General features: G+C 42.5%; 1 protein-coding gene across 1 annotated transcript; it reads right to left on the bottom strand.

The window, feature by feature from the left end:
* Nucleotides 1-26,710, bottom strand: aox6 (aldehyde oxidase 6). The gene is made up of 34 exons (XM_087835794.1): nucleotides 26,588-26,710; nucleotides 23,647-23,704; nucleotides 23,137-23,233; nucleotides 22,167-22,275; nucleotides 21,819-21,945; nucleotides 19,702-19,763; nucleotides 19,516-19,593; nucleotides 18,640-18,720; nucleotides 18,369-18,513; nucleotides 18,095-18,187; nucleotides 17,823-17,974; nucleotides 16,348-16,441; nucleotides 16,140-16,249; nucleotides 15,808-15,992; nucleotides 15,559-15,721; nucleotides 15,405-15,482; nucleotides 15,151-15,320; nucleotides 13,422-13,548; nucleotides 13,218-13,340; nucleotides 12,930-13,026; nucleotides 12,732-12,856; nucleotides 12,465-12,598; nucleotides 9,250-9,337; nucleotides 8,594-8,680; nucleotides 8,327-8,518; nucleotides 8,017-8,244; nucleotides 7,468-7,563; nucleotides 6,240-6,443; nucleotides 6,117-6,169; nucleotides 5,925-6,039; nucleotides 5,741-5,806; nucleotides 936-1,124; nucleotides 670-837; nucleotides 1-392 (listed from the first exon to the last, which is right to left on the bottom strand). The coding sequence occupies exons 1-34, from the start codon at nucleotides 26,639-26,641 to the stop codon at nucleotides 342-344; spliced, it is 3,999 nt and encodes a 1,332-aa protein (XP_087691920.1). The 5' UTR covers nucleotides 26,642-26,710; the 3' UTR covers nucleotides 1-341.
* Nucleotides 26,711-27,949: the final 1,239 nt, after the last annotated feature.

Genomic DNA, 27,949 nt, shown 5'->3' with positions numbered 1-27,949 from the left:
ATGTGGTGGACCACCACAAAAAGAGAAATGATCATCGGACTCTATGACAGATTCTGTGTAACAAGTGAAACATGCAGTCTTAAAGGAAACTCGACTGCACAACAGCGTTAACCATGTGTTTTTGACTCAGTGGGCAGGTGTGACGTGTGCATCTCAGTGATTTGTGTTTAGCTTCTGAAATCTTAAATCCAATGATACAATAAAATCTGCAAAGCTGTTAAACACTGAAGGGGATTAAAAGCACCTTTGCCCCGCGGCTGGTATTTTTTTACTACTCTAAGTGAATTTCACCTGATATTAGCTAAAAATGATTAGTTTAAAATCTTTAGTTTGATTCAGTCTCAGATGTCCAAGGCCCACGGCTTGAAAGACCCTGGTTTGCTGGCTGGAACCTGGAAACAAAAATAATAGGAATTAATGTGTAAAGTTTTGGTGTTCAAAACAGTTCTGCACACCATCTAACAGCATTCCCACAGGTATGAGCTTCCTGCCATCACTCACGGTGGCCTCTCTCATTAATATGAGCTGAATGTGCTTAAAATTTATGTGACAGCTGAACTCCTCGACCTTTCCTGTCTGTAAGCATAAATTTACAGTTACAGGACCTGAAGTTTACAAACTGTCCCGTTTAGGCGAACTCCAGATTGTGTAGCTGACATGTATAGTTACCTTCTGAGTGAATGGGGAGGCAGAGGCTAAGCAGGCCCTCTCTGGTGTTGCAGGGGAGTTTAGAGAAAAGGGTCCCTTCAAACCAGAATCGGAGCGAGCAGCAGCCACGGCGTCTTTGATGGCGAAGAACACCGAACTGCCCAAGAAGAGGGTGGGTTCTCCAATACCCTGCACAGGAGACGAACATCAGCAACGCAACACACCAAGTACGATAGAAAACTAAAAGACTGAGGTGTTTGGAAGCAATCTTCCTCCTTGTGTCCGACCTTTGAAGAGTAGATGGCGTAGGGGTTGTCAGAGTCGGGCAGCAGGTAGACGTTAAATTGGAGCGGCACGTCGCAGACCGCTGGGATCTTGTACTGAGACGGTCCTCGAGTGTACAGCAGCCCGAAGGGAGAAAACTTCAGCTCCTCCAGAGTGTAGAGACCCAAACCCTGCATGAACGCTCCCTCAATCTGAGAGAAGGGAAGAAATCAAGGAGAGAGACGTTGTTAATTACTACTCTCTGCTAAAAGTTGTTTTTTACTTAACTAAATTCAGCTGTTCAGGTTTTAAAACACTGGGTGAAATGGGTGCAGCCACTTACTGAACCGTGCAAACGGTCTTGAGTATACATATCGATTGGGGGGGGGGGTTGAACAGTTCTAACAAACCTGAAGGTCAGCTCAGGTAACTTTTGGCTCTGGACCTCTGGTTCCCCCTTTTTAAATGATTAATATTGCCAAGGTTTGGTTGCAGACAGCCCTCCGTGAACCTGGTTCTGCCAGAGTTTTCTCCCTGTTAAAAAGCAAGTTTTTTCTTTTTTTACACCAAGTGCTTACCCATAGTGGGTTGTTTGATTGCTGAGGGTTTCAATGCATTATTGTAGGGTCTTTATCTTACAATATAAAGCACCTTGAGGGGATTGCTGTTCTGATTTGGCACTATATAATAATTTGAACTGAATTACTTATTTGGTGTGACCACCTTTATTCTTCAGCACAGTCTGAACTCTTAGCTTTGTCATGTCTTTAATAGGGGTGGGTTTTAATAATTGATTCTGGCTTGGATAACGTGATATCGATTCATTAAAATCCTGAATCGATCTTTTATATAAATGTATTTTGCCCAAAATTCCAGAATCTCAGGTGAAACGTCACAAAATTTTGACAACCACCAAACATTTTAAACAGTAAATGAGAGCAGGTACACGGCTTCTGCACAAAGACGTAAACACAAAGCGCGGACCCGCGGATCAGACTCAGTGAGATGTCGCCTTTCTCACCCTACGGCACGGACACGGTTGTGGCTGAAAGCCGACAGCTCGCTGATTCTGATGTTTCGGCGGGTCCGCGCTTTGTGTTTATGCCCTTTGTGCGCTGATCATAAACCTGTTAGTTTCATCTCTCTCCAAACAATATTGACCGAACCAGCAGCAAAAGAAGATCCAAACTACGCTTCACATAAACATCGTCATGAATTCACTCTGACTTTTGCTGTTTTGCTTCCACCACAATAAAAATCACACATGCACAGCTCTCTCTCTCTCTCTCTCAGTGTACTTCAAGAACAGTTTCCTGTCTATCCCCGAAATCTGTTTTCTGCATTATTCGCTTGCTTGTTACGCACAAGTCTACTGTTGTTTACAGCGCTGTCGGCCGATGTTTTTTTTCCCTTTTACTTACTTCCGAAAAGAAAACCTAATTTCTGCCGTTCAATACTGAACAAATTTTAACTTTTTAAAATTATACAAAATGCAAAACGCTCAGCTGTGTCTCTAATAAAACCGCTGTAATTTCAGAGGTAATGTTCATATGTTGATTAATGGTTTTCTTTCGTTTTTGATGTACTGCAGAATATTTTTTATAAAATCCCAGGCCAGGAAAAATCACCTTCATGTTTTTCTGTGTTTTATCCTCAGCTACTTTGACACAAAGGCATCTGCTGTAATGCTTACACCTTTTGTAGGAGCCATATGAGTTGTTCCTTTTTGACTATGTGGGTTGGTTTAAATTGGCTCACTGTATTGGTGCACGGGTGTGGGGCGTGTCTCATGGGTGTGGTAGATGATAAATGTGGTTGCACTCACCTGTTCACAGCACCTGATGTTGATGAGCAGAAAGGTAGGGTGAGCATGAGGCAGAACTTTCTGTTGACCGCAGCTTGAATTATTTTGATGTATTTTAACTGGAACTTGATGGTTTTTGTATATTTGTGCACTAATTTGATGCCATGGACCAAGTTGTAATTTGGCATAGTAGTTAGTGCAGTTATTGGTGAGTTGCAGTTATTTGTTTGTGCAATCTGTGCATTTGTCTAATAGTTAATCCCAGGCACTGATTTGTATATTGGACAGTTGCATGTGGAATAAAAGGAGCAAATGGTACAGAAGGGTATTTTATGTGTTCATTGTTGCGCGTCATCAGTGTCCTCATGTTTAGCCTGCCGCGGCCATAGGTTGGAGGAGCCGCAACAAATTGTCAACAGAAAAGTTTGTAGGTTTTATTGGATTATTTATATATAGATGAGTTTTATTAGTGAGAGCTTTATAGTTTGCTGTTGCCTTTGTCCACGCAGCTTTTAGATTAAGCCTTTGGCTACACAAAACAGATTTCTTTCAGGAGTCATATTCCCCTGTTAGGTTTCAGCAGTACAGCTGCGCTAGGCGTTGTACTGATTTGCTTTCTAGTTATTGTGCATCAGGCGGCTGAAGCCATTGGCTTGGGAGTACCGCCGCAGTTTGTGTTTAAGACAGTTTGTCTTCCTCACAGCTGACGGTATGGAGGTACATAAATACCCACCGCTAGTATGTACGGAAGACTAGGTTGAGTTAGTTAGGTTTAATAGGCAGATAGTGGGGGATATTGCTCCTGTTAATTGTGTGTCCAAGGTTTATTGAAGGGAATGTCATCAAGTTGATGTGTTGGAATGAGGCTGTGTGGCATAGGTGCAGTTCAGCGTTTGGATTTTGTAACGTTTTGAAGAAAGATGGAGACACACCAATTAATACAATGTGGTGATGTGGATGGAAGGAAAAGACAGCCGAAACCGACTGCTAAGGCTTTGGAGAATCAGATTGAAAGGCTGCAAACAGAACGTCACACTAACCTTAATAAAATTAAAAAGGTCATAAAGGTTATTAAAGAATTAAAGCAATCTGAAGATAATGGTTCCACTGTTCAGGCTCAGTTAGAGAATTTGTCTGTGTTGCTTAATGAGACAACTCATCTGCATGAAACCTTGCTTCCTTTGCTTCCTCAAGAAGAGCAAGAAAAACAAACTGCTTGGTTTATAAGTGTGCGGGCACATAATACTGAGTTTATGGAAGAGATAAAGAAATGGCTTCATGATGCAAAGGGAAACCCTCAGAGTAAAAATCTGGTGTCTGAGCTTGATTTGCCACATTTAAATCAACCTGTAGTTGATTCCTCTGATGTATTACCTGCTGGAAATGGTTCTGGTGCTTCTAGGCACACCGGGAATGTTGGTAAAGGTGCTGTGATAGATGATGTTAATCCAAGTGATAGCATCTCTAATGTTGCAAGCAAAAATTGTAGGAAAAGTAAATCATCACTCAGTGGCTCAATGGTTTCATCTGCCTTGTCAGCACACATAATGGCAGAAGCTGACATGGCTGCCCTTCTTGTTCGACAGAGGTTGTTGAAAGAAAAGCATGCTTTGGAAGAACAAGAAATACAGCTTAAGAAAAGAAAGGAGCTGCTTGACTTAGCAGCTTCAGCAGCAAAGGTGAATGTTTTAAAAGCTTCTGAAATGTCCCGAGTCTCAAGTGCTGTTAATGGTAAATCTGATGGAATGAATTCGTATTTAGATCGAGAGCAGGGGAGTTTAGGCGTTTTAAATCCTAATGCTCAGACGTTCAAACCTGTGTTACCAGAGCGACCATATCAAGGTGTTGATGCAAGTGATCATCAAGCGCATGTATTGGATGTGAGGCCCAAGGTTAAAAATATTTCTCAGCCTAAGGTCGTTTCGTTGGAAAAGTCCGAGATGGCGTTACATCAAGTATTTCCAGGTGCAGTTTCGACTACTCGGATGATGTCGCAGTCTCACGCACAATCAAAACCTCTTACACATACAGGGCAAGGTAGTGAGGGTCATGATCATCTAGTCACAGTTTTGAAGAAACAAAATGAAATTACAACTTTATTGGCTGAGCAGCAGTCTCTGTTTTTGCTACCAAGGCGTGACATTCAGTTATTTGAAGGTGATCCTTTGCAATATCAAACATTTATGAGAGCTTTTGAGCACATGGAGAGTCAAGCTCACAGTGCTAAGGATTGTTTATATTTTCTCGAGCAATACACTACAGGCCATCCAAGAGAAATGGTCAGAAGCTGTCAGTATATGCCTGCTGAGTATGGATATGCTAAAGCTAAATCTTTGCTCCAAGAGAACTTGGACAGTTGCATGTGGACAGTTGCATGTGGAATAAAAAGAGCAAATGGTACAGAAGGGTATTTTATGTGTTCATTGTTGCGCGTCATCTGTGTCCTCATGTTTAGCCTGCCGCGGCCATAGGTTGGAGGAGCCGCAACACCTTTGATAAAGTCTGGAAAGTGTCAGCTTCCTTTTTATAGATACAAAAATATGTTAATGTACTGATCTGAATTATAATATTTCTGACTGTCTGAGGCAAAATTTCCCAGATTCAAATCTAATTGAATCGAATCGATTCTAGAAATCAGTGACGATACCCAGCCCTAGGCTTTAAGTAGTCTTCAGGAATAGTTCTCCAGGCTTCCTGAAGGACATTCAAAGCTCTTCTTTGGATGTTTCTGCCTTTTGTTCTGTTCTCTGTCAACATGATCCCACACTGCTTCAGTAATGTTGAGGTCCGGGCTCTGTCGAGGCCAATCCATGACTGATAGTGCTCCACTGTGTGTTTTTCTGTCCAGGTATGATTTTAATGCACCGGCAGACCTTCAGAAAGCCCAGAGAACTATTTCTCAAGAACACAAAGTCTGGCTCCAGTCTTTTACACTGCACATGCTGTTTACATTGTGTTGGTTAATGACACTGAAACAACTGCCAGGCAGTCATGCAAAGATGTAAAATGGCCGTGGGTTCTGACCTGGCCCATGTCCACAGATGGGTTCACACTTTTGCCGATATCCACTACGATGTCAGTCCTCAACGTCTGCAAGAAGCACAAACATGAAAAGAAAACCAAAAAAAAAAAAGGATTCTTTTATTTTCTGGAAATATTCCTCTGTTTGCAGCAAGTGGCATTCAGAGTCGAGACCGTTCAGACAGACCCTGTATTCTCCGGTGAGGCAATCCAGCTCCACCTCGGAGCAGCTCACTCCGTAGGTGTAGTAAGCATAAGGCTGGCCCTCCATCTTGTCCCAGTCTACGTAAAGGTCAGGACCTCTGAGGACAAACAGGAAGATACAGTCACTCACTGCTACTTCATCCATTATGGGTGTGGGGGGAGATTTCTATCATACTTGTAAAATCCAGTCGCTGACAAACTGATCTTCTCCATAAATGCTTTTTTGGCCTGTGTTCAAAGAAAAGTTATGTTATTTAAATGCTCCAAATCTAACAACATCATTCAAGGATTTTCGTACCCAGCTCTCCCAGGTTCCTTTGGGGTTCTTCTTTCTGATTGGCTCCAGTCGCTGGTACAGAATCTGGCAGGCATCTTTGACCGCCATGCCGTTAGCATCGGTACCAAAGGACGCAGCAGATGGGCAGGTGTTGGGAACGGTGTTGGTGCTGGTTTCACTGATGTAGATCTTTGAGGACGGGATGTGAAGCTCCCGGCTCGCAATCTAACAAACAGAAAAAGCCAGACCCCGAAAGGCATAAATCTGGTGTTTTTCTGCATTTTTGTAATACTGAAGCACAAATCTGGCCAAAGACAGACCAATAAAACAAAAACAGCAGTGACACAAACTTTACAGTATTTCTAATGTTCATCCTCTTAACGTCAATATCTGCAAATGTCTCAAAACTACAACCAAAAAACCAAAAATAGTTTACTGAACATTTCTCATACATAAGCTAATAATTAACACCTCTTGGCTATGGAGGGAAAAAAATAAAAAATAAAATCCCTGCTCATTGCAGCCACAGATGTCCTGTGGTGCGACCTGGCCGGTGAAATTTGCACCTCAAACAGTGCAACTCTCGGGAACTATTTTCAGTGGCGGATAAATTAAAATTGGTGCCCTTTTTGCATTTGTGGCAAAACGATGGTGGAAGCGAGCGTGACGGGAGGTAAACCTTTGTAAGCAGGTAAAAATAAAAATCGTGTCTACTGCTTCACCAGTGTGCTGGCGTCACATGTTTTCAGTACTACAGTTATCTCACGCAGATTATCCAAATATAATGGTGTTAAACATTAAACTGGAAGGCTCTAATGTAATATGCAGCAATACAGTTCAGCTGTTTTTTAATCCACCCAACAATTGTCTTATCTTTTAAATAGCATTAAAATAAATGCATTTATTGTGTGATTCTTTAAGTCTTTATGCTTATTTCTTGATTTTGATGCACAAAATGATTTTATTATTTAACTATTTTTAACATATTCCTAATTTATACATCCCAATGTCCTATTTTTTCCCCATGTACTCCATTTATACAGTCTAAAGTTGACAATTGTACATTTATATAGCTCAACATGTGTTTCTTATTATATTTATAAGATTTTTACATGCATACATTAACACTAATTAATTTAAGTTAACCTTTGAGTTCATTTGTTTGTTTTTTTAAATACTTACACAAATACATGATATTTTGTTATATACACATTTTTTGTTGTTTCCAGTGAGGTGCTTCACACAGTACCTGCTGCATTTTCGTGTGGACTCCCTGACCCAGCTCCGTCCCACTGTGACTCACCAGAACCGAACCGTCTTTGTAGATGTGGACCAAAGCTGCAGCCTGCCACAAACAAAACTGAACTAAACAGAAGCAAGCAGCTACTGAGCTGACTGCATGCAACTTGCAGTCGTGCAGCCACAGCAGTAACAACTACAAAGAGAAAACACAAAGACCCTGAAACAGGCTCTTGTCTTTACCCACAGGACCTGAGCAGAATTGGCTCTTTGGCTTCTGTAAGCTGTTAAAACCTAAGATATATTCTTGCAGCGTGTCATTCTGCAAGACTTCATGGAGTCATTGTGACATCACAGGGTGTTATGCAGTGTTGTACAGCTCTCTCCATGCCCTTTTGCATGATCTATTACTAGATATGGCTTCTTTTTGTATGGCGCCAACAATGAATGCAAAATTTTTGCTGACTTTCACATCAGCAAAGACTTGTGAAGATAAGCACAAAACTCTGGAAACAGTTTACATACTCCAAGCCTGCAGGGACAGAATAAGATCACAGACCTGATTAAGGAAGCCATCTGAAAAGGCGATGCCGTATTTGATGGGGATGATGGAAATCCCCCTCTTCTTCCAGCGGTTCTGCTCGTTAAACTGCTCGATGGCGCCACGGCGGGCACTGTAGTCAGACCGGCGCTTGCACTCTTCCCAGCAGCGCAGCAAGTTCTCGGGGTTGAACTCAAACTTGTAGTGGGTGGTCGAAGGGCCCCTGTACATGTTCATCTCCCGAATCTGATGAAGGATTTTAAACATTTAATTAGATGCTGTTTTGTAAACCTGGTCGGGCTTGTGGCAGGAGAGGATGGAGGGGAACCTTGTCGGCGGGGCATCCCAACACCATGGCAACGTCGTTGATCATGTTCTCCACGATCAGCAGGCCCTGGGGCACCCCAAAGCCCCTGAAGGCAGTGTTTGATGGCAGGTTGGTCTTGCATGCGGTGCCGCGACCGCGCAGATTGGGGATGTTGTACGCGGTGTCCATGTGGAGGACCATCTTCTCAGCAACCTGCAAACACCACAAAATCCACTCTTACGTTCTTTGGCGTTTTTATCTCCAGTAGCATTTCCTTTTTCCACTTACCAATGGAGACTCATCTGCAGTGTTGCCACTGTTGGCAAAGAACTGGAAATCTGCAGCAACAATCTTCCCATCATTCATGAAACCCACCTGAGACAAACGGCAGTCAACAAGTCAACAACGCCTTTAAAACTAAAAAGTTTAAAGATCTTTTGGTCACAACCTTTCAAAACTGAAGATGAAATCCTTTAAAGCCCACATTTGTAAACCACCAAAAAAGTAAGAAATGTAACTCTTTACAAAAAAAATACTGGAGCTACCTCTCAACCTCCTAGTAGATACACCTATGGTATTGATTTAAAACTCCTACATCGCTTCTTTGAGTTACTGGAGTCACAAACTTAGGCATCCACGTTTCACGCCTGCTCGGTAGAGTGCCGACAATACCACATCAGTCTTTACAGCTGAGAGACAAACACAAACCTCTCTGCAGACTCTGCTGCACCTTGGTTCTGTCCTACATCACACTGTTTCTCACAATGTTTGAATAATTAAAGCGCTGGAAGGCTCCCCTCACACAAAACACTCAGAATCCTAACCAATAAATAACGATAACAAGTATATTTGAAATTCAAAAGTAATTTTCTTAAAAAAATAAAATCAAAACAGTGGGCAACACCTAAAAAATTAGAAGGTATATCCTGTGCGCTTGGTTGTACCTTATATTTTCCCAGGGTGGGATGTCGGCCTCCTGTAATGAGCATGTCCTCGCCGCGCTCCAGGACACAGCGGACGGCACGATTGGTCCTTTAAACAGTTATAATAAAAGAAAACAAAATGTAAGAACTTTCCAGCTTCTTTTTCTTTATTAATGTCTCTTCAGGCCTCAGTAACACAGGCCCAGAGAACGAAGGTAAGCTACCCTTAGCAACAGCCAGCTGCTAAGGAAATTGTTGTATTCCCCACTAGTTGGCCAGTGGCTACAGAGATGGTGCTGAAACAAAAACCTACTTGCAATTGCTTTGGTAACGTAGACCTTTTACTTTGAAAGTGAATGGCCTCTATTATGAGGCGGGGCCTAAGGCGGCGAAGCGGTTAGCGTGGCGGATTAGAAAACAGCAAGCTGAAAATAATATTTATAAGATTAGAGAGTCAGTTGGTAACAATGTTGTAACTGACCTGGATAAAATTCAACAAGTGTTTGAAATGTATTACAAATCGTTATATAGTCAATCTACTCAGGGTGATGTAAATAAGATAACTGACTTTTTGAATTCCTTAGACCTGCCTACGATTGGTCGAGAAGCAAATAGTAAGTTAACGTCCTTAATATCTCGGGAAGAAATAATTAAAGCTATTTCCAGCCTTAAATCCAATAAATCACCAGGTACCGACGGGTTCCCTGCCGAATGGTACAAAACCATGAGGGAAAGCCGTCTTCCCCTGTTGGAAACTAGTTTTAATTATATTTTGAAAGGAGGTCTGGTACCTCCCTCTTGGAAGGAGGCCTTCATATCTGTTTTGCCAAAGGGGGGACAGGATAGACTAAATCTTATAGGCCTATAAGTGTCCTGAACTCAGATTATAAACTATACACAACTATTTTGGTGCGAAGAATGGATGCTGTAATGCCTTCTTTGATTGATGAAGACCAAACGGGTTTCTTGAAAAATAGACAAACCCACGATAATATTAGGCGAACTTTACACATCATCGAACACATTAATAATAAGAAAAAAAGCTCAATTATTTTTAGCTTAGATGCTGAAAAAGCGTATGATTCAGTGAATTGGGACTTCCTCTTCCTAGTGATGAAAAGATTTGGTTTCTGTAGCGAGTTTATAAAATGTTTCCAAGCTCTTTATTCTCTCCCTACTGCCAGAATAAAAATTAACGGTAGCCTCTCCGATACTATTTTTTTAGAACGAGGATGTAGACAGGGGTGTCCAGCAAGCCCCTACCTCTTCAACTTGTTTATCGAACCTCTAGCCCAGGCTATACGTCAGGAAACATCGTTGAAAGGGATTGTAATAGGAGGGGACGAGTACAAGGTGTGTTTATACGCAGATGATGTCTTGGTGACAATCACGGATCCCAGCTCAGGTATACCAGTGTTAATGGGGATGTTGGAAACATATGGCCTGTATTCAGGGTATGTTCTTAATGTCAAAAAAACTCAAGTTCTGACATTTAATTTTTCTCCAGACCAGACACTATTGTCAAAATTCAAGTTTAATTGGGAGGCAACTGCTATCAAATATTTAGGAGTGTTTCTGCCTAGAGATCTGACACAACTGTATGATATTAATTACAGTCGTATTAATACAGAAATATATAGCGATCTCAACATTTGGGCCTTGCTCCCTCTCGACCTTGGCAACAGGATACAGATAATTAAAATGAGTATTCTTCCCAAACTACTATATTTTTCTTGCTTTACCTATTCAAATTCCAGAGAAGCAATTCAGGGAATGGAATAAACAGATTTCGAGATTCATTTGGCTTAAGAAAAGACCAAGGGTGAAGTTCTCTACTTTGCAGTTGCCGAAAGAAAAAGGGGGCCTGGCTCTGCCTTCATTAAGGGATTACTACTTATCTGCTCAGCTGAGGTCCTTGGTGTGTTGGTGTAACCCATCCTTTTGTGCAAGGTGGAAGACGATTGAGATGTCTCTCTCGGACACGCCAATCCAGTCTAGACTTGGTCACGCAGCTTCTGATTTGGACGATACCTTGACGCCCAGCCACTGGGTCACTTTTACATTAAAAATATGGAGGGGAGTGGTCAGGCAGGCACAACTCCAGGAAGAGATAAAACTTCTGAGGTGGCCAGCGTATGACCCTGATTTTTTACCTGCTTCCCACGATAGTAGATTTAAACAATGGGTGTGGCATGGAATCACTGCTGGGTGTTCGGTTATTGTAAAATCTAAAATTATGGCTTTTGATACCCTATGCAAGACTTACGACCTCGAGAAACAAGACTTTTTTCGATACTTGCAACTCCGTGACTATATTGGCAAAAGACTAAAGAGCTGTGTCCGTGGAGACTTCTCGATTGTTAATATTTTCATTGATGCTTATGACTCTGGGAGTAACAGAGCCTTGATAAGTAAATTGTACAAATGTATGACTAAACTCAAAGGGAACTCAACGATTTACATAAAGCAGAAATGGGAAAAAGAAATGGACATTGTGATTACAGAAGATGGGTGGGCACGGATCTGGGAGACACAGTTTACCACAACTAACTCCAACATGTGGCGGGACTTCTGTTTAGGCGTTATGAAATAGCGTATAATGTTCTTCCAGCAGAAGACTAAATTCAGTGCCACACCTGCGTTTTGCTGGAGGAATTGTGGGGAAGACATGGTTGATTACGGTCATATATTCTGGTCCTGCCCACTCATACAACCCTTCTGGACGGAAGTTGTAAAGATAATTACAGAGGTGTTGGGATTCCACGTGTCTTGTACATTTACCTCATTGTATCTGGGATATTTTACAGACAATTTAGTTGCAGATGATGTTTATCTTCTGAAAGTTCTCTTGGCTTCTCTTGGCGAAGAAGGCCATAACAAAACGCTGGCTCTGTAGAGACTCTCCCACTGTAACACTTTTTACCTCTATAGTGGAAGACGTCAAATTGATGGAATGTATGACTTTCACTCTGCGACTGCAGAATTAGTAATGCAGACTTGCTGAAGTATGTCTATGTGGATGTGCAGATGTATGTATGGGCGTATGTTATCTTCCCATGACCTCATATTGTTTGTTTTTTCTTTTTTTTTTTATTTTATCTTGTTGCATAAAAATGTTCCTAAATAAATAAAGTGTCAAAAAAAAAAAAAGAAAGTGAACGGCCTCTGTCAGATATTTGTGTCCTGGAGGTTACCGACCAGCCTGTGTGAAAGACTTGCTAATCCTTTGGACTCACTTCCAAGCAGCCACCGAGGTGATAGAAGCCAAAACGGTGGTTCTGGTGACCTTCCCTCCAAAGGCTCCGCCCACTCTTTTGACATGACAAGTGACTCTGTTGGATGAGATGTTCAACGTCTCGGCAACAGCATCCTGCACAGAGAGATCCAACCCACCTGCAGCTCTGACTTGTCTTTTATGTTCAACATGTCAACATGTGAGCACTGGTGAGCCATTACTCACTGAGTAACTCTCAGGTTCACTGACACACACCTGCTCCATTTACCTGAATCAAAGTTGGCCACTGAGTGGAGATGTAAACGTTGAACTCCATCTCCTCGCCGACGGGAACCACCAGCATGCTCTGCGTCTCCATGTAGAAATGCTCCTGGCCTCCAATTCGAATCTCCCCTGAGGATAAAACATGCAGAGTTTAAAAAGAAAAAGCAGACGTTTCTTCCGGTTGTTCTCAAACAACTTTTACCTTCATAAACCTTGTCGACAGTTTTAAAGGCTTCAGTCACATCTCCCCTCTGAAGCAACCGTCGTGGTTCAAAGTAAGATGACTTCTCGACGGCTTCCTGTCACAAAAGGTGTGACGTTGAAAAGTTTACCCATCTGCACTTGTAGCATTTTCTCCAGTGAATTATCAAAAAACAGAGCAAAACATCCCGAGTATCAATGCTTGTGATGTAAAGGAACAGAAACAGTTTTACTACTCAAACTATAGTATTCCCCATGATGCAGATGCTCAAAGGGTAAAAAGTCAAACCTCGATGGTGAAAATGGGGTCGGGCAGGTCTTCGTAGCTGATCTTTACAGCTGCTGCTCCTCGTTTGGCGTGCGCCTTCGTGTCGGCGACCACCGCACATATCATCTGACCGATGCACGACACCTGCAGATATGGTGAGTGTCGTTATTTCCCAATTAGTGTTTAAATGTGAGTGAAGAGCAGTGGGTGTGCAGAAGGCTCTACCTCGCTCTCGGCAAGCAGCTCCTCATCATAGCCGCAAAATGTGCGGACTTTCTTCCCGGGAATGTCTTTGGTTGTGATGACGTCGACAACGCCGGGAAGCTGTAGGGCTTCGCTCACATCCAGCCCTCTGTCAGACAGCAGACATCAAAATATCAGCATGAAAACACCAGGAAGAGCCTCTTTTTCTAATGTAAATGCATTAAGCCTCGTTATTTAAAGATAATTAAATTCAAAAGCTCCAAAGTGCAGTTTGTCTATGTTGACTAGGGTGGGGCGATTGGATGAACATATAGTCCAATCGCTCATGCAAGTTAGTCGTGTTTGAGAAGTTTACCAGGGTGATTTATTTATTTGCCCATGAGTGAGTTTGCTAAGAATGATGGAGGTTTAAAGCCAACCCCCCCAAAAAACAAACAAACAAAAAACAAAAAAAAAAAAAAAAAAAAAAAAAAAAACACACACATTGGCGACTTTTCTTTTCTTTTTTAGTGCTGTCAACATTAACGTGCCATCACCACGAATTAACACGACTTGACGCGATTAACAATTAACCCAGCTGGAGCGCAGACTGACTCAAAATCCCTGAAATGTCTCCAACGCATTTTGGCAGTTTGTTGAGATTTTGTTCATTCTGCACTCCAGATGGGTTGAGAGCATTAAAACTTTTAATCGTGACGACCGTGGGGGGAGGGGGGGGGGGGGGGGGGTAATTAGTTTGTCCATGTTTGGACTTCTTCCGTGTTGTAAACACCCAAATCAGACCGTGCATGATTACATTGCTCCGCCCATCAAAAAGTCTGCGCATACGTGAATATATCACCCATGGGCAATTGTTGGACCGACAATTGCCAGTTGGAAAATCTTTTACATATCGCCCAACCTTAATGTTGATTGCAAAAGTGAAACCGACAATAATGCGCCAAACACTGCAGTTCCTCTAGTGACCACTTGAGGCTGACTCCAAGCATGAGTCAGTCGCCATAGAGTCCCATGTTAAAATGTCTGACTTTACAGCAGAATTAAACATCTTTACAGCCAGATACAAAATATAACTTGACTCCTTCATAACTGCACAGGCATGATTTTCTTTAACATCCCTTGTCCAGTATATCCACCATCCCTCCTCTGCATATGTGCAAACCATCATCTGGCCCCCTGATGCACTGACTTGTAATGTCAGTGACTCCCAATGAAAGTGTTAACATCGCCAGATCTGCTACCTGTGTCAGTGACACCATCTGTCTTTGGAAACAAAGCACACACACACACACGCACACACACACTAGAGGTCATCGTTCAACTATCGCCATCTGGTGGTCTTTGGATAGAATACAGGTTTATAGATAGCTTCACATTGCTGACGTGGAAGCCATGTTTTAAGGCTAACGTTTTAAAGGTTAAGCAAATCTGTGTCCATCTGGCTGCATTGCTCTGCCTTTCCTGTCACTTCCTGCAGCTGATCATGGTCTTCATGTTTCCTGTATGCATCCATTATTTTGCATTTCTATTGTTCGCGCAAATGTATGTCACTCCACAGCCCTGTGGAAGTCCTGCAAGACACAGCAGGAAACCTATTATGCAGTGCAAGCAACAGAAGAATCTGCTTTTTAGTGCTGCCTGTGTGAAGGGACCACAATTACTTGTGATGGTGGACAAGACACCTCCTGTGGCCATTAGAGGAACTGCAGTTTTTGGCACTTCCTTGTTGGCGTTGCCATTTAGTGCTTACGTGATCTTAGCGTGTGGTCGGGAGCTGGTGACCACCATGAGGAAGAGCTCGCCCTCTATCTTTGGGAGGTCATCGCAGTACACAGCCTCGCCTGTGGCCTGGCTGATGGCGGACCGATGCATCATGGGACGCCCCACTGCATCGTGGTTACTCTGGTCCTTTGAGACAGGCTGATGAGGAAGAGGAAGTAGTCGGGTTTATGAAGAAAGCACATCTGTTTTTGAGTTAAACCATTCTGAAAGCCATTTTGTAACCTGGAACTCCTGCAGGCCAGGTTGGATCTCTCTGGGTAAAGGTTGTATCTTCTCAGGGACCTCGTCTGTGATCACATTCTGTAAAAACACATTTAAGTCAGTTGGATTTACCACATTACCCTGCACTATTTCTTTAAAGTAGATCTCTTTGTACCATTGCTTTGAGCTTGTGCAGGACCTCCAGGTAGAATTTGAAGAGCAGACTAAGAGTCAGAGACCTACGAAACTCCACCTTCCCTCCTGGAGCTGAAGGAGGGAGGGCCAGCTCTTCCAGAAGGATGTCGTAGGCTTGGCCGAGGGTCTCGTCGTCCCACGGCCTGAAGGGAAGAAAAGCAAATCAGCACAAGGTGAGAAAGTAATGAAGTAAAGTAGAGAACGGAAATTGAGGGGAAAACAAAGAGACCTCCTGATGATGGCCTGGCAGGTTTTGGCTGCACTGACTGTGGTCGGGCCCATCCCTCCGTAGTAAATACTGACATCCTGAACCACTCTGGAGCTCTCTGAGAACATCACCCTCATCCCGGCTGTCACGGTGGCGAAGGAGGCCTCCTTCCTCGGTGCGTGGCGTAAAGCCTGAACAAACTCCCCCTGCAGGTGAGATGAGGTGCAGCACTAGTAATCGTTTTCTCTTTAGCACATAATCTATGACAGACACTCACAGCCACACAGTAAAATGTGTGTCACCACTGTGGAGGAGACGCATGTTCTTACAAATAAAGAATAAAGTTTGTGTACCTTTCTGGAAAAGGGGATGAAAACGGAGACGACAATCTCCTCCGGCTGCAGGATGACTTTCCCAAATCCCACGAAGAAGTCCTGATTCAGGGGAACCTCTCGTCTTCCTCCTGGTGAATTCATAGAGTTAAAGTTGCTTTTTGTTTATTCATCACTTATCTTTGATTCTTTTTTAAATACACTTAGCGTAAAAGTCCTGGCGACTCACCACTGGAAATCACGCCGACTTTGCAGTTGCCGGCAGCCAAAATGGGGTTCAGATCCGAGTTGGGGTACGCACTCACGATGTTTCCTCCCAGAGACTAAATGCAGACACAGGACACATTAAACTTGTACTCAGAAACAAGAGAGGAGATTATAATCAGTTTAAGTTTTAATTCAAGGCTTTGAATTTTAGTTTCTTTGAAGCCAGCCCTCTCTTTTTGTCTTACAGTGCCCCCTCATGCCCACAGTGAAGATATTTCTTCTTTGTCTAGCTGATTTTTTGCATGACGTCTGACCCATGAGGAAACGTTCACTATATCGCAGTAGTATTTCTCATCATCTGCAGTAGACCTTCACTGGCTGAGCTAGCATGAGAGCAGCTGTGCCCTCAGCTTTGGCCACTCAGGCACCATTTAAACAATGTTTGACCGATGCATGAAACGTAACATCTTAGGAGCTTTTTACTTTCAGTTCTGTGGGGAATTTGAATGTGGTGTTGGTTTTTTGATGTTGTGCAGCAACTGTTTGACTGGTTAACCGGTTCCTGACACACCAGTCACAGCCGTGCACGGCAGCTGCAGCCAGCCCTGTAAAATGAGCAACGGGCTCAGAGTACCTTCTGGAATATGTGCAGAGCACTACAGCTCAGCAAAAAATGCTTATATGCAACAAAAGCAACACTTGCACCATCGCCTCACGGCAAGAAGGTCTTGCATTTGAATCTACAGTGGGGTCTTTCTGCATGGAGTTTGCTTGTCCTTCCCAAGTCTGTGTGGGTTTCACTCCGACTCCCTCCCAGAGCCCCAAAAACATGCACGGTGTTCGGTTAACTGGTGATTCTAAAGATGTCAATGTGAGCATGAATGGTCGTCTACGTGTTGGCCCTGTGACATTGAAAACAGATGGATGGGTACATACAGGCTTAAAAATCATTTAAAAATGGCTTCATTCTCATGCTTTAGTCAAGCTCAACTGGATGAACTCCAACAGGCTTCTGCACACAAGACTTCATCAGGGAGTTTCATATTTCACAAAAACAATGAGCCTTTTCTGCCCGCCCTCGGCTAAATGTGGTGAGAGGAACGCACCAGCACTGATGCACAGTGTCCACAAAGCAGCAGTCCACGTTATTCAAACTTAAGTCTATGTTCCATAGGCAAGAAACCACAGTACCAGTTACAAATAATATGAATACATCTCAAAGAACAAGGTGTATTAAATGTTCAAATAAATATGAGCATATATCAGCTGAGGATCCTGCATCAGGATGATGTTAAAACAAAATCCTATGAATACTTTAGATTTTTGCTCTTTGTAATTAAAATTAAATGGGACTCTTTCACAGTGGCTGGTTAGTGCTACAGCAAGGGTTAATTTAAGCGATGGAAACAGGATGTGGAGGAGGGGGAAAAATAAATCTAGAAATGAAGTAAAACACAAATAATAACAATCAATGGCACATGTGCGATTTCTCCTTACGGCGACGTTTCGGATCTGCACACTTCCCAGGTTCCCCAGCTGCCGGTTCAGTGCTCTGAACACCTCCGTCTTCTCCTCCGGGAACTGAGGAACCAGCTTCTCCAAGACAGAGTGAAGCTCTGACAAACTGCAGCCCGCTCCCACCCAAACGCCTGCAGAGAGGAAGCACATTAACCAACTTTTACCTCATGCACACCCTAAAATAAACTCATTGCCTGTGCATGAACACCAACAAAGGGCTGGAGCCTCAGCTGAAGGTGTAGGTTACCCACCCTGTGGCGTCTGAGAGACCTCGAACAGCTCCTTCACTCTGGTTGGAGAGATGATCAGCGGATGTAGGATGCCTTTGAACTTCATGTCTGGACCTTCAGCACAAAGCAAATAGAGCGGGTTAAAACGATACACTTTATAAAAGCAGGAGTCTAACCAATAATTGATCTAGTTTAGAAACCTGAATTTGATCAAACAATGACAAAGAAAAATCTTTTCTCCATTTCCACTCTTTAAACCATGTTAGAAACACCTCAGAGGGTGTTTTCTGCTGACCTATGTTGGTGTTGCCCATGACCAGGGGAGCTTTGGGATGTTTGGCCTTGAGCTGGATCAGCTCCTCCAGAGAAACCGGAGACACCCAGGTGACCCTCTCCCCATGAAAGGTGAGTGTTTGCGGGCTCGTTGTATCTGCCATCAGCTGTAGTGAAAAGGGACATTACTGTAGCATCAATAGTTTAACTGGAGCTTTAGATACTCCTGCACCAAAACCAGGATGTAAGTGTGAATTTTAAAGACCTTCCTCTTGTTGCCTTCGATGACTTACAATCAGCTCTGGAGGGAAGATCAGCTCCTGTGTTGGATCCAATGGCAGAAGATCCAGTTTGTCAAAGAGCTGAGGCTTTTCCTGCAGACGAAAACACAGAAAAAAAATAAACCCGGATTAACCCCCGTGTGCCTGCATGCACTCCTGACAACCTCAGCATGCTCCCGAAGAGACTGTGGTGGCTCAATAACAATCTGTTCCAACTTCTGCAATCAGGCAGAAGGTTCCGCACCATCCAGGCAAGGACAAAGACTCAAGAGGAGCTTCTATCCCCAAGCCATGCGGGTCCTAAACCAGAACATACAGCATTTTTACTTAATGTATATAATGTTCGAGGAGTGTGTCGTGATACATTTCACTGCATGCTGTACTTGTATAACTATGCATGTGACAAAGAATCTTGAATCTCCTCTGAAACCTAGGTAAGGCCATCACTGAACACTTAACTGTCTGTGGCTCCATGTGGCAGTGTTTGAGGCACTGACTCATTAAGTCTCTGAGGTTCTCACGTGGCTATTGGTCTGAGGAGCGTGAAGGCCAATCAGTGCTTCGTCCAGGAGCTGCCTACACACTCTGGCCACACAAAGCTGGGCTTTGTCCTGTACTCTGATGAATCAGGGTCCCCTCAGCATAAAGACGGACACTGATGTCCTTGAAGTTTAACTGACTGTTACACTGTTGATCAGGTGTTCAAGAGCAGTGCATAAAAAGAACAGCAACACCAAATATAAGCTAATGGCTTGATTGAGCAGTTAAAAGTCAGAAGAATGTGCTTCATTAAAAGCAGCATCAGTAAAATGAGAGGACAAGAAGAGAACCCCCCCCCCCCCCCCCCCAAAAAAAAAAAAAAACCAAACAAAAAAAGCTCGGGTTCACCTGCTCAGATTCATCACCATTTTTCTCTCCATTGAGGCAGCAGTTTGCAGCACCATTGGCTTGGCAGCAGTTGGCTTCCTGTTGGCATCAACGTATCAATTTGTTTATACTCATGTTCTCACAACATTTCTCTCTTTTTATATAAATGTGTAAAAATAAAAAAAATTGCCTAAAATTAGAGTGTACCTGACAGAAGGTCCTGCAGCCTTCCACAATGGGTCGATATCCGGTACACCGACACAGATTACCTGAAGAAACGCCACAGTGAGTTAATTTTACTTCGATGATAAATGTCATCAAAACATATCAAAGCTTTCCCCAACAAGAAGCCGTGAATTATAAAAAGACGTGCAACTCCAGCTGCTCTTTGCAACCTGGCTTTGTTCACTACCTGCAGATCACACATGAGGGTAGGAACATACATCAACCACAAGGCAGGCTCTTGTGCCATTTTCCACCCTCTCTCATATTACTGTATAAAACATTTTCCCTAACTGTGATGTCCAAGTGAGGTCTGACACAGATTTTCACCACAAGTTTTTAAGAGTAACTAGTTTGCTGTCCAGGCATGAAGCCGAAATGCCACGTTCACGGAGAGGAGAAGGCCTCAAGAACACCTGCAGATGCAACTCAAGACTTAACCCTTTAAGGCCCACCATAGAACCAAGTCCGCCAGAGTTTTTAAAAAAAAAAAAAAAAAAAAAAAAAACCCACGCTGTAGTGCCATTTTTGGGAGCATTTCAAGTTGCTATACATCAATACAACTGTTATACCCCAAATTTCAAAAATGTGTATGCATTAAGTCCATAGTAACTACATAAATTGCAAAAAAGTGCAATAAACAACAAAAAAATTAATAAAATGAGAATCATCTTTGTTTTGTTTTGTTTGTTTTTATACATATTTCTAGTTAGAGAAATTTCAGAGATCTATCCCTTAAAACTGTAAATGCAAAAAGTTGCACAAAATAGTTTCCAACCACAGGAATTTGAGTGTTTTCATAGTTTCATTTTTGAGATAAACCAATTTTTATATACTCCAGGAAAATTATTATTATAATGCAAATTTGCAAACCCCCCCCCAGCATGTGCATCAAAATAAACCATTTCCAACAGTGCTATTTGAGTTCTAAGCATCCCAGAAACCATACAGAAAGGCATAAAGTCAAACAACAATAAATCTTATTACATTCCCTGTAGGGAAAAAACTATGTTTCCCATGAAAATGATGTCACTTCTGGTTTTGGCAGGTAATGGCGGACATGTGATAGTTCGCTCTGACATTTACTCCAGCATAGGAAGTGTTCTGAACAGCTGATCGGATTGGCAAAGCGTGTTTCTGGAATATTATGTTTTTGTTGCTGCAAGTGCTTTTTATGCAATTTTTTGCAAAGCCATATATGGAAGGAAATTATGACCTAGCGCAAGCTGAATGCATGAAATGCAAGTCCTCCGGTTTTATGCAAAAAAGAAAAAAATTATTCCGCTAGCTTATGTGGTTGCAATTCTACCAGGATTGAAAATAGTTATGCAAAACGGAGCGTGCCCGCTTCGACCGGCCTTTAGTTAATCATCTTCAAATGTTTTTAAAAATAAATAAGCTTTACACAAAAAGTATGTGTGTTTGGTGGATTATACCCATGGAAAACTTGCCAGATCTTCTCCGTCAATCAGCTTGTTCTGCACTTGACTCTTGTTGGGTGTCATATATTGGACTGGATGATTTAAGCCTGAAGAAACCAACTGAGGCCCCACATGGGGCATGTGGATGAACCATACACAGGGATAGCAGCCTGGCACCTCCTCCTCATGCTGGTCACACACCAATGTGGGATGGCGTCCCATTCTCCAACCAGCATTTGTCAAAAGTCAGCTAGTGTGACCGAGTTAGTTATAAATAAACTTGACCTGCCAGCCAACACGCCTTACCTGACTCCTACAGTCTGGATATTTCTGTACTGCAAATCTTTTTTTATTCATCTCAATAAATATTCCCATAATTGATACTGGATTTCCGATTTTCATTAACTACAAGCCATAATCTTCAAAATTCAAAAGAGCCCTCAAGAAAAAAGTAGAGAATCTGAATGCTTTTAAGTCAGAGTGGTTACTCTCCTAGTTTATCATTTACTTCTCACCAGATTATGCTTTAACAAAAAAGTACTGTGTTCAGCTGACTGGAGAGACTAGGTGTACCATTTTACTGACAGGAAGGACAAAAGTTGGGCAACACAACTATTCACCGTTTCATGTGACAAACTATGACAGCAGAAAAACAAACAACTCAAATGAGAGTGAACACACCAGCCAGAGCCTGGGTGATGTCGTCCATGGTGGGCTGCGGTTTGTTCCTCAGCAGAGAGTACGTGGACATCACCATCCCCGGAGTGCAGAAGCCACACTGGGAGCCGTGAGCCTTGGCTATTCGCTCCTGGAAGGACATCATAACCACAAACCTAACAGTTTATCTTGTGTTTGTAGTTGTTCCCCCCCACTTGGTTTACAGTTTGTTTGCATGTAAATAAAGTTGGCCTTTAAAATGTAATCACAGAATTAGCCAACCAACTCATCAGGAGGAATGATTTGGAATAAAAGGGAACTTTCCAAATAAATGTAGATGACATAAATAACAGGGGTGTCCCTGGAACTGACCTGCACCGGGTGGATCCTGGTCTTAGTGCTGCCAATGCCCTCCACTGTGGTGACCGCGGCTCCGTGGAGCTGACAGAGCGGCAGCAGGCAGGCGTTGGCTGAGTAATGGCTGACGGTACAAGTAAAGGTGACTTAAGGCAAGTATTAGCAGATTAAGCAGTAGTACCACTAAAACAACACTACATGCACCAGTACTGATTTCTAAAGCTTCTTCTCTACAACTATCTCCACAAAGAAAAGACCTGCACAGAACACCCGAACCCACATCTGACACACTGACCCTTGAGGCCTGGAGCTCCCCACCACTGCTTTAGACCATGTAATAAGGCTGATTGTGGACAAAAAAAAAATAAAAATCCCCCAAACAAGACAGCTTTAAACTGTTTGGTTTTGTCCTTCATTTTTAAAATCTCTGTTCAACATTGTTTCAGATTCCTCTCAGTGTGTGTCCCATTATCTCCTCCTCAGCTACAGGAAGGTGAATGAGTCAAACAGACTGTATTGTTTCATTGTCAGGGAGGGAAGTGACCAACACAGAAGTTCAGTGTGGTCATCCATACCAGGCTTGCCAAGCCAACACTTACACTCTCTCCTGTTTTCTGCAAATCTAATTTCACTTAAAGAGGCTGAGAGATCAACCAACAAATTGATTTTTCCAGTCCTAAGGCTGAAGTTGTGCCAAGGCTTGTGCCTGTCCGTTCGACAACCTCGGACCGTCCAAACCTCCAACTTCCACCCCAATACCACAGGACGAGCCCACAAACTGTTACGGATTCAAATATTGGGGATGGATACAAGAGCAGTCTGAATCTTAAAGTTCATCTTAAACTTTGATATTTGCATTAAATATGCACAGACAGCCACAAAATGACCAAAAATGGAAAAAAAAAAACCCCAAAAAGACAAAAAAAGTCAAATCCAGCTGACAACACCCCAGCAGTACCAGGTGGTGTGACGTCATAAAGGATACATGATGGATTTCGTTGCAGGTTGGTAGCGCGACACCATAACTGTGCACGCTCCGCAGCCTCCTCCGCCGCAGCCGTACTTGGTTCCAGTTAATTTCACTGAAGTCAACAGTCAAGGATAAAGACAAGTCCACCGAATGCTTACAACTAAGGTATTAACTAGGGCTGTCAGCTTTAACACGTTAATGCGCTCATCACGATTAATGCGATTAAATTTTTTTAAACACACTCGACCCATCTGGAGCGCAGAACGGACAAACTGCCTGAAATGTGTTGACAGAGACCTTTCAGGGATTTTGAGTCAGTCTGCGCTCCAGATGGGTTAATTGTTAATCGCGTTAGTTGTGATGACAGCATTAACGCGTTTAAACAGCATTAACGCGTTAATGCCGAGTAACCCTTACACGGGCCCAATCTGCATTAACGCGGATTAGCCCGTTTTAACGCGGCTGACAGCACCAGTATTAACATTTAAACAGCGAAGGTGAACTGAAAACTGGTCTGAAGGATACTCTTCTGCCTGAGGAAGGGCAACAGCATCGTCTCCGGGTCGGCATGGTTCTCCGTCACCTGTTTTAACAGGAACAAAGAAAATCAGTTCTAACATCTGCATTTATTTTGCTTATACAGTGCTGGGCAAAAGTCTTGAGCCAGCTCTCATTTCTATATACTTTCTTACCAAGCAGCCAGACTATCCTGTAATACTAAAGCACTCTTGATCAATATTTCTCCTGGCTCTCTAAAGGTCTTTCAAAGCTTTTCTTTGGACACTGACCACGTTTTCACTCATTTTCTGACCTACTCCCAGTATGTTCTTTTGGTTGTTAAGCCACTTAACACCAGCCTACAAGTCATTCAAGCATTTAAAAAACAAAAACCCACCAGAACCAAGACAATATGGCACCAGGAGAACACACCGAATAGTTTCTAAAATCTCCACTGGTAAAACTTCATAATCCGTGTGATTTGAATATTTTATTAACCATGTTCAAAGTCACATGTGGATCACTGCCTGTTAATCTAAGTGATAGTTAAGAGATAGAAAATTCCATTTTATAGTCCCATTTGTGTCGGACGAGAGGAGACAAAGGGCAGTTGTTACAGTGAATCTGATCAGAAACAAGCAAAAAGTGATGGCACGTAATCTGCACATCCTCATTAGGTTTCTCTCTCTGCCTGTGGAAGACGTGACGAGGTACCTCAAGCACTGAACAGATCGCGTGTTGAATGTACAGCATGTTTCTTCTGCTGCCTACAGCTTAGATGACGGTCAGTTTAATGTTAGCGTTTTATCTCTAAGAAGAACAATAATATATAAGACAGGTGTAACATGGGTGGATGTAATCAGGGGCAACAGTAACTCTGAACTGCACCGATGACACTTGACTGTGAAACTGAATATTCAACAAGTTTACATTTGACATTTAAAAATTAATGTGCATTTTTATGATTAAATAAAATTAATCACCAAGCACGACTTGGCCCAGGTGGTGAGAGTTGGTAAGCACACCTCCTCATCACTCATCTTAAACACAGGTACGCCACAGGGTTGTGTGCTTAGCCCCCTCCTATATTCCCTGTTCACACACGACTGTGTTGCTAAACACGAGTCCAACATCATCATCAAGTTTGCTGATGACACAACCATCATAGGCCTCATCACAGGCAATGATGAGACGGCCTATAGAGAGGAGGTGATGGCACTGTACGAGTGGTGCCTGGAAAATAACCTTTTATTGTATACAAGCACAAGGAAATCTGCACCACTAATTTATGGGCAACCCAACAGCAGCTCGAGAAGTTATAGTTTTGTAATTTCTAATTAGTTTTTTTTTTTTATTTCATTTTGAGGGTTCAAAAAAAAAAAAAAGAAAAGAAAGGAATTTAATTTTATTTGTCCAAAGTCTACTGTGAGGGTGAGTGGGGTCAGAAGTGATGCTACGTGAACACTGAATGAGGCGTTTCAGGTGATGGCAGGCAGCTGGGTGCCAACAGTGCAGTCATCTGCTTTTACTACCTGCTGCAGAGCCCTTTGTTCAGGTGCAATACCACACTGGTGGTTACAATAGAAGTCGGTGAGGTATTGACCTGTTACGACCTGCTCAGGAGGTGAATAGATTCAGGGACTTCTTTATCTTACAGGCGGTTTACAGAGACCTCGTCAGATCCTCAAGGATTTCCAAGTTACCTCCTCGACCTCAGCACCACTGATGAAGACGGCGTCCTGTCCACTTTTCTTGGACGTCCTGTAATCCACCATCAGAGTAAAGGTTGTTGGTAGAGCCCCATGCCTTCTAATGTTGGATCTCCTCTCTGCAGGCCACCTCGTTACTTGCCAGTCGACCTACGACTGATGTTGGATGGGTGGATGTTGGATGGGTGGATGTTGGACACACGTGTCTAAATAAGAAGTGTGAACTGGACTCGACACACAAACTTGAAGAGCACCTGTGCTTTGGTTGCACATCCTTCCAGCTTGAGGTATGTTAGGGCGTTTTCAAACCTGTAGCTTGTTTACTCTGGTCCTAATCAGCTGATGAGTTTGTAAACTTGTAGCTTTTGGTTAATTTTTTCTCTGTGTGAAAACAAAAGTGACCTCCAAGCGAACCAAATTGCGTCACTACAAACCACGTGAGAACACTGAGTCCGCTCATTGGCCGGATGGTTTTGGGGCAGGAGCAACGAAAGTGAGAACAGGATGAGGGGGCTGTGTGAGAAAACTGAGGATTTAGGTTCCTTTCACAGCTGGTTGCTAGCCCGTATAGACCTTTGCCCATCTAAAGCACCTCCATGCATTGAGAATACAACGCATATGGGACGTTTTTAGCTCACATGTGTAATGTACGATTACTGTGTTCACACCTGCATAAATACACTGCAAGAGGTGGAGAAACGACTTGACACCGCACGTGTGAAAGCACCCTGAGCCAAAAAGTCCTGCACCGAAATCTCAGGATCTTGTTTTGAGGCCAAGATGGAGAGGTTTGAACGGTGTGGTACACAAAGAAACTGTCGCTCAGCGTGAGTCAGCCAGGTGTTTTTTCTTTGATTTGCAGAACTTGGCCTGCTTTCAGTTTTTTAATGCCCATTTTGTTTCTCTTTTACAAAACCGTAAGAACGTGCGCAGTCCTGTGTGTGCTTGCACTTATTCTGCAAATGCACCTTACCTTTTCAGAACCAATATAGATGACAGCTTTCTAAGAATGTCTCCTTCTTCCTGCATTTTTGTTCACTTCGCAACATGTGTGAAGGTCATTACAACTCCAACTTGCCAACGTTTTACTCAGCACTGCTGCTTTTACTTTAACTCACCTGTGCTTGTCTAAAAATGATATTAAGAGTTTTGCTAACAGCAGCGCGAGGTAAAAAGTCACCTCGGAAATTGCTAACTGTGCAGATTTTATCTGTCAGAAAACAAAACGGTCGCTATGATAACATTAACTCTAAACCTACCTTTTTCCCGTTGATAAAGAAGCACAGAGCGTCTCCTTGCTTTCCTGCAGACATCTTTCAAGCGCGTAACTAAAGGCTGTGACGACGACTTCTATAAGGAGGTAGCTCAGTACCCCTCAGCGCTTCCGTCTGCCGACACTTTCAAAATAAGATGCTTTATTCTGGTTTCTTTGTGTAGCACCTCTCTCTTGGTACTCTTCAAAGTGACGTGAAACCCAATTAATTAAACTTAATACGAATAAACTAAACTCAAATTAATTTGCATGTAATTACTTATGTTTACAATAGGACATAATGATTTTTTAGAAATAAAATTTAATCGTTTTGAGCTTTCTGGGTGTTTTGGTGAATTGCATAAGCAGTTGTGAAATTTTATTTTGTTTTTTTTCCTTTCTGGAAAACAAAAAAACATTAAAAAACAATAACACAAAGCTTTAAAATGAAATAAGACTTGACTTCTATTCCCAAAAAGTGGTGTTTTTCTGACCCATCGAGTTTCAACTTGCAGGACTGACTTGTAACTCTCGAAGTATTCCTTAATTGTTAAGTTTCTTATTTATTTATTTATTTACTATGAGCACCTTTTAAACACTTTCTCTTGCACATCCAGAAATGAAAACACGTGAAATCTGATGGAAAGTAAACAAGGCTGTAAATCAAATATTTTCTTAGGGTTGCCTTGGACTCTGGTCATAAAATGAGAAAGCAAAAAACTGTATCAGAATTGAGCATGAGTCCAACACCAAACTAATAAAACAATCTGATACACATATAGCAGATTTACAAAAAAAAGAAAATCTTTATACCCATACAGCAATGACTGACAGTGGCAAATAAACACCAGGTGATTCGTGACCTATCCTTGGCCCTTACATTTATTTCTGTTTTTGTTAATCATTTATAGATTGGTCTTTTTGCACAGTCATTGCTGTTAATACATTGTCATCGTTTCTCGGGAGGAGCAGATAAGAGAGGGAAAAACCTAGTGTTAGGTAAAGAGCCACAAGAGGGCGCTAGAGGTAAGGAAAACATTTAAAGAAAAGCTGCAGAGGAAAATCAAACGTGGACAAGCGGAAAGAAGAAGGTGAGTAATGATTATACAGACATGTTTTTTTATTTCCTGTGCCACACTGCTTCATTTATGTCTTAAAAGTGCCTCTGAAATGATGATTTGGGTTTCAGGTGGGCTTAAACTCAGTTTTTGTTTTATTCCCCTCTCATTTCTTTTCATGAACCAGAAACAGCAAGACCCCAAGTCTGGTGCACCAAGCTGCATTTCTTCAACCCAAACATCAGTCTGTATACAAATGCTTTCCTGGGTAAAGTCCAGACTTTCATATAACAGTTTTAGCTCTGACTCTT

Source organism: Neolamprologus brichardi, chromosome 23, assembly GCF_056152115.1.
Source record: "Neolamprologus brichardi isolate AB-2024 chromosome 23, ASM5615211v1, whole genome shotgun sequence".
NCBI classification, from domain to species: Eukaryota; Metazoa; Chordata; class Actinopteri; order Cichliformes; family Cichlidae; genus Neolamprologus; species Neolamprologus brichardi.
Note: the sequence above shows the minus strand (reverse complement) of the source record. Positions and strands in the feature narration are given on the sequence as shown.

Coding starts and splice junctions, on each gene's coding strand:
- aox6 (XM_087835794.1), bottom strand. CDS start 26,641: ATGTCTGCAGGAAAGCAAGGAGACGCTCTGTGCTTCTTTATCAACGGG. Junction 22,276..23,136: donor CCTGCAACGAAATCCATCAT/GTATCCTTTATG, acceptor TTGTACCGTCAG/CCATTACTCAGCCAACGCCT. Junction 9,338..12,464: donor ACCTCGGTGGCTGCTTGGAA/GTGAGTCCAAAG, acceptor AACTGTTTAAAG/GACCAATCGTGCCGTCCGCT.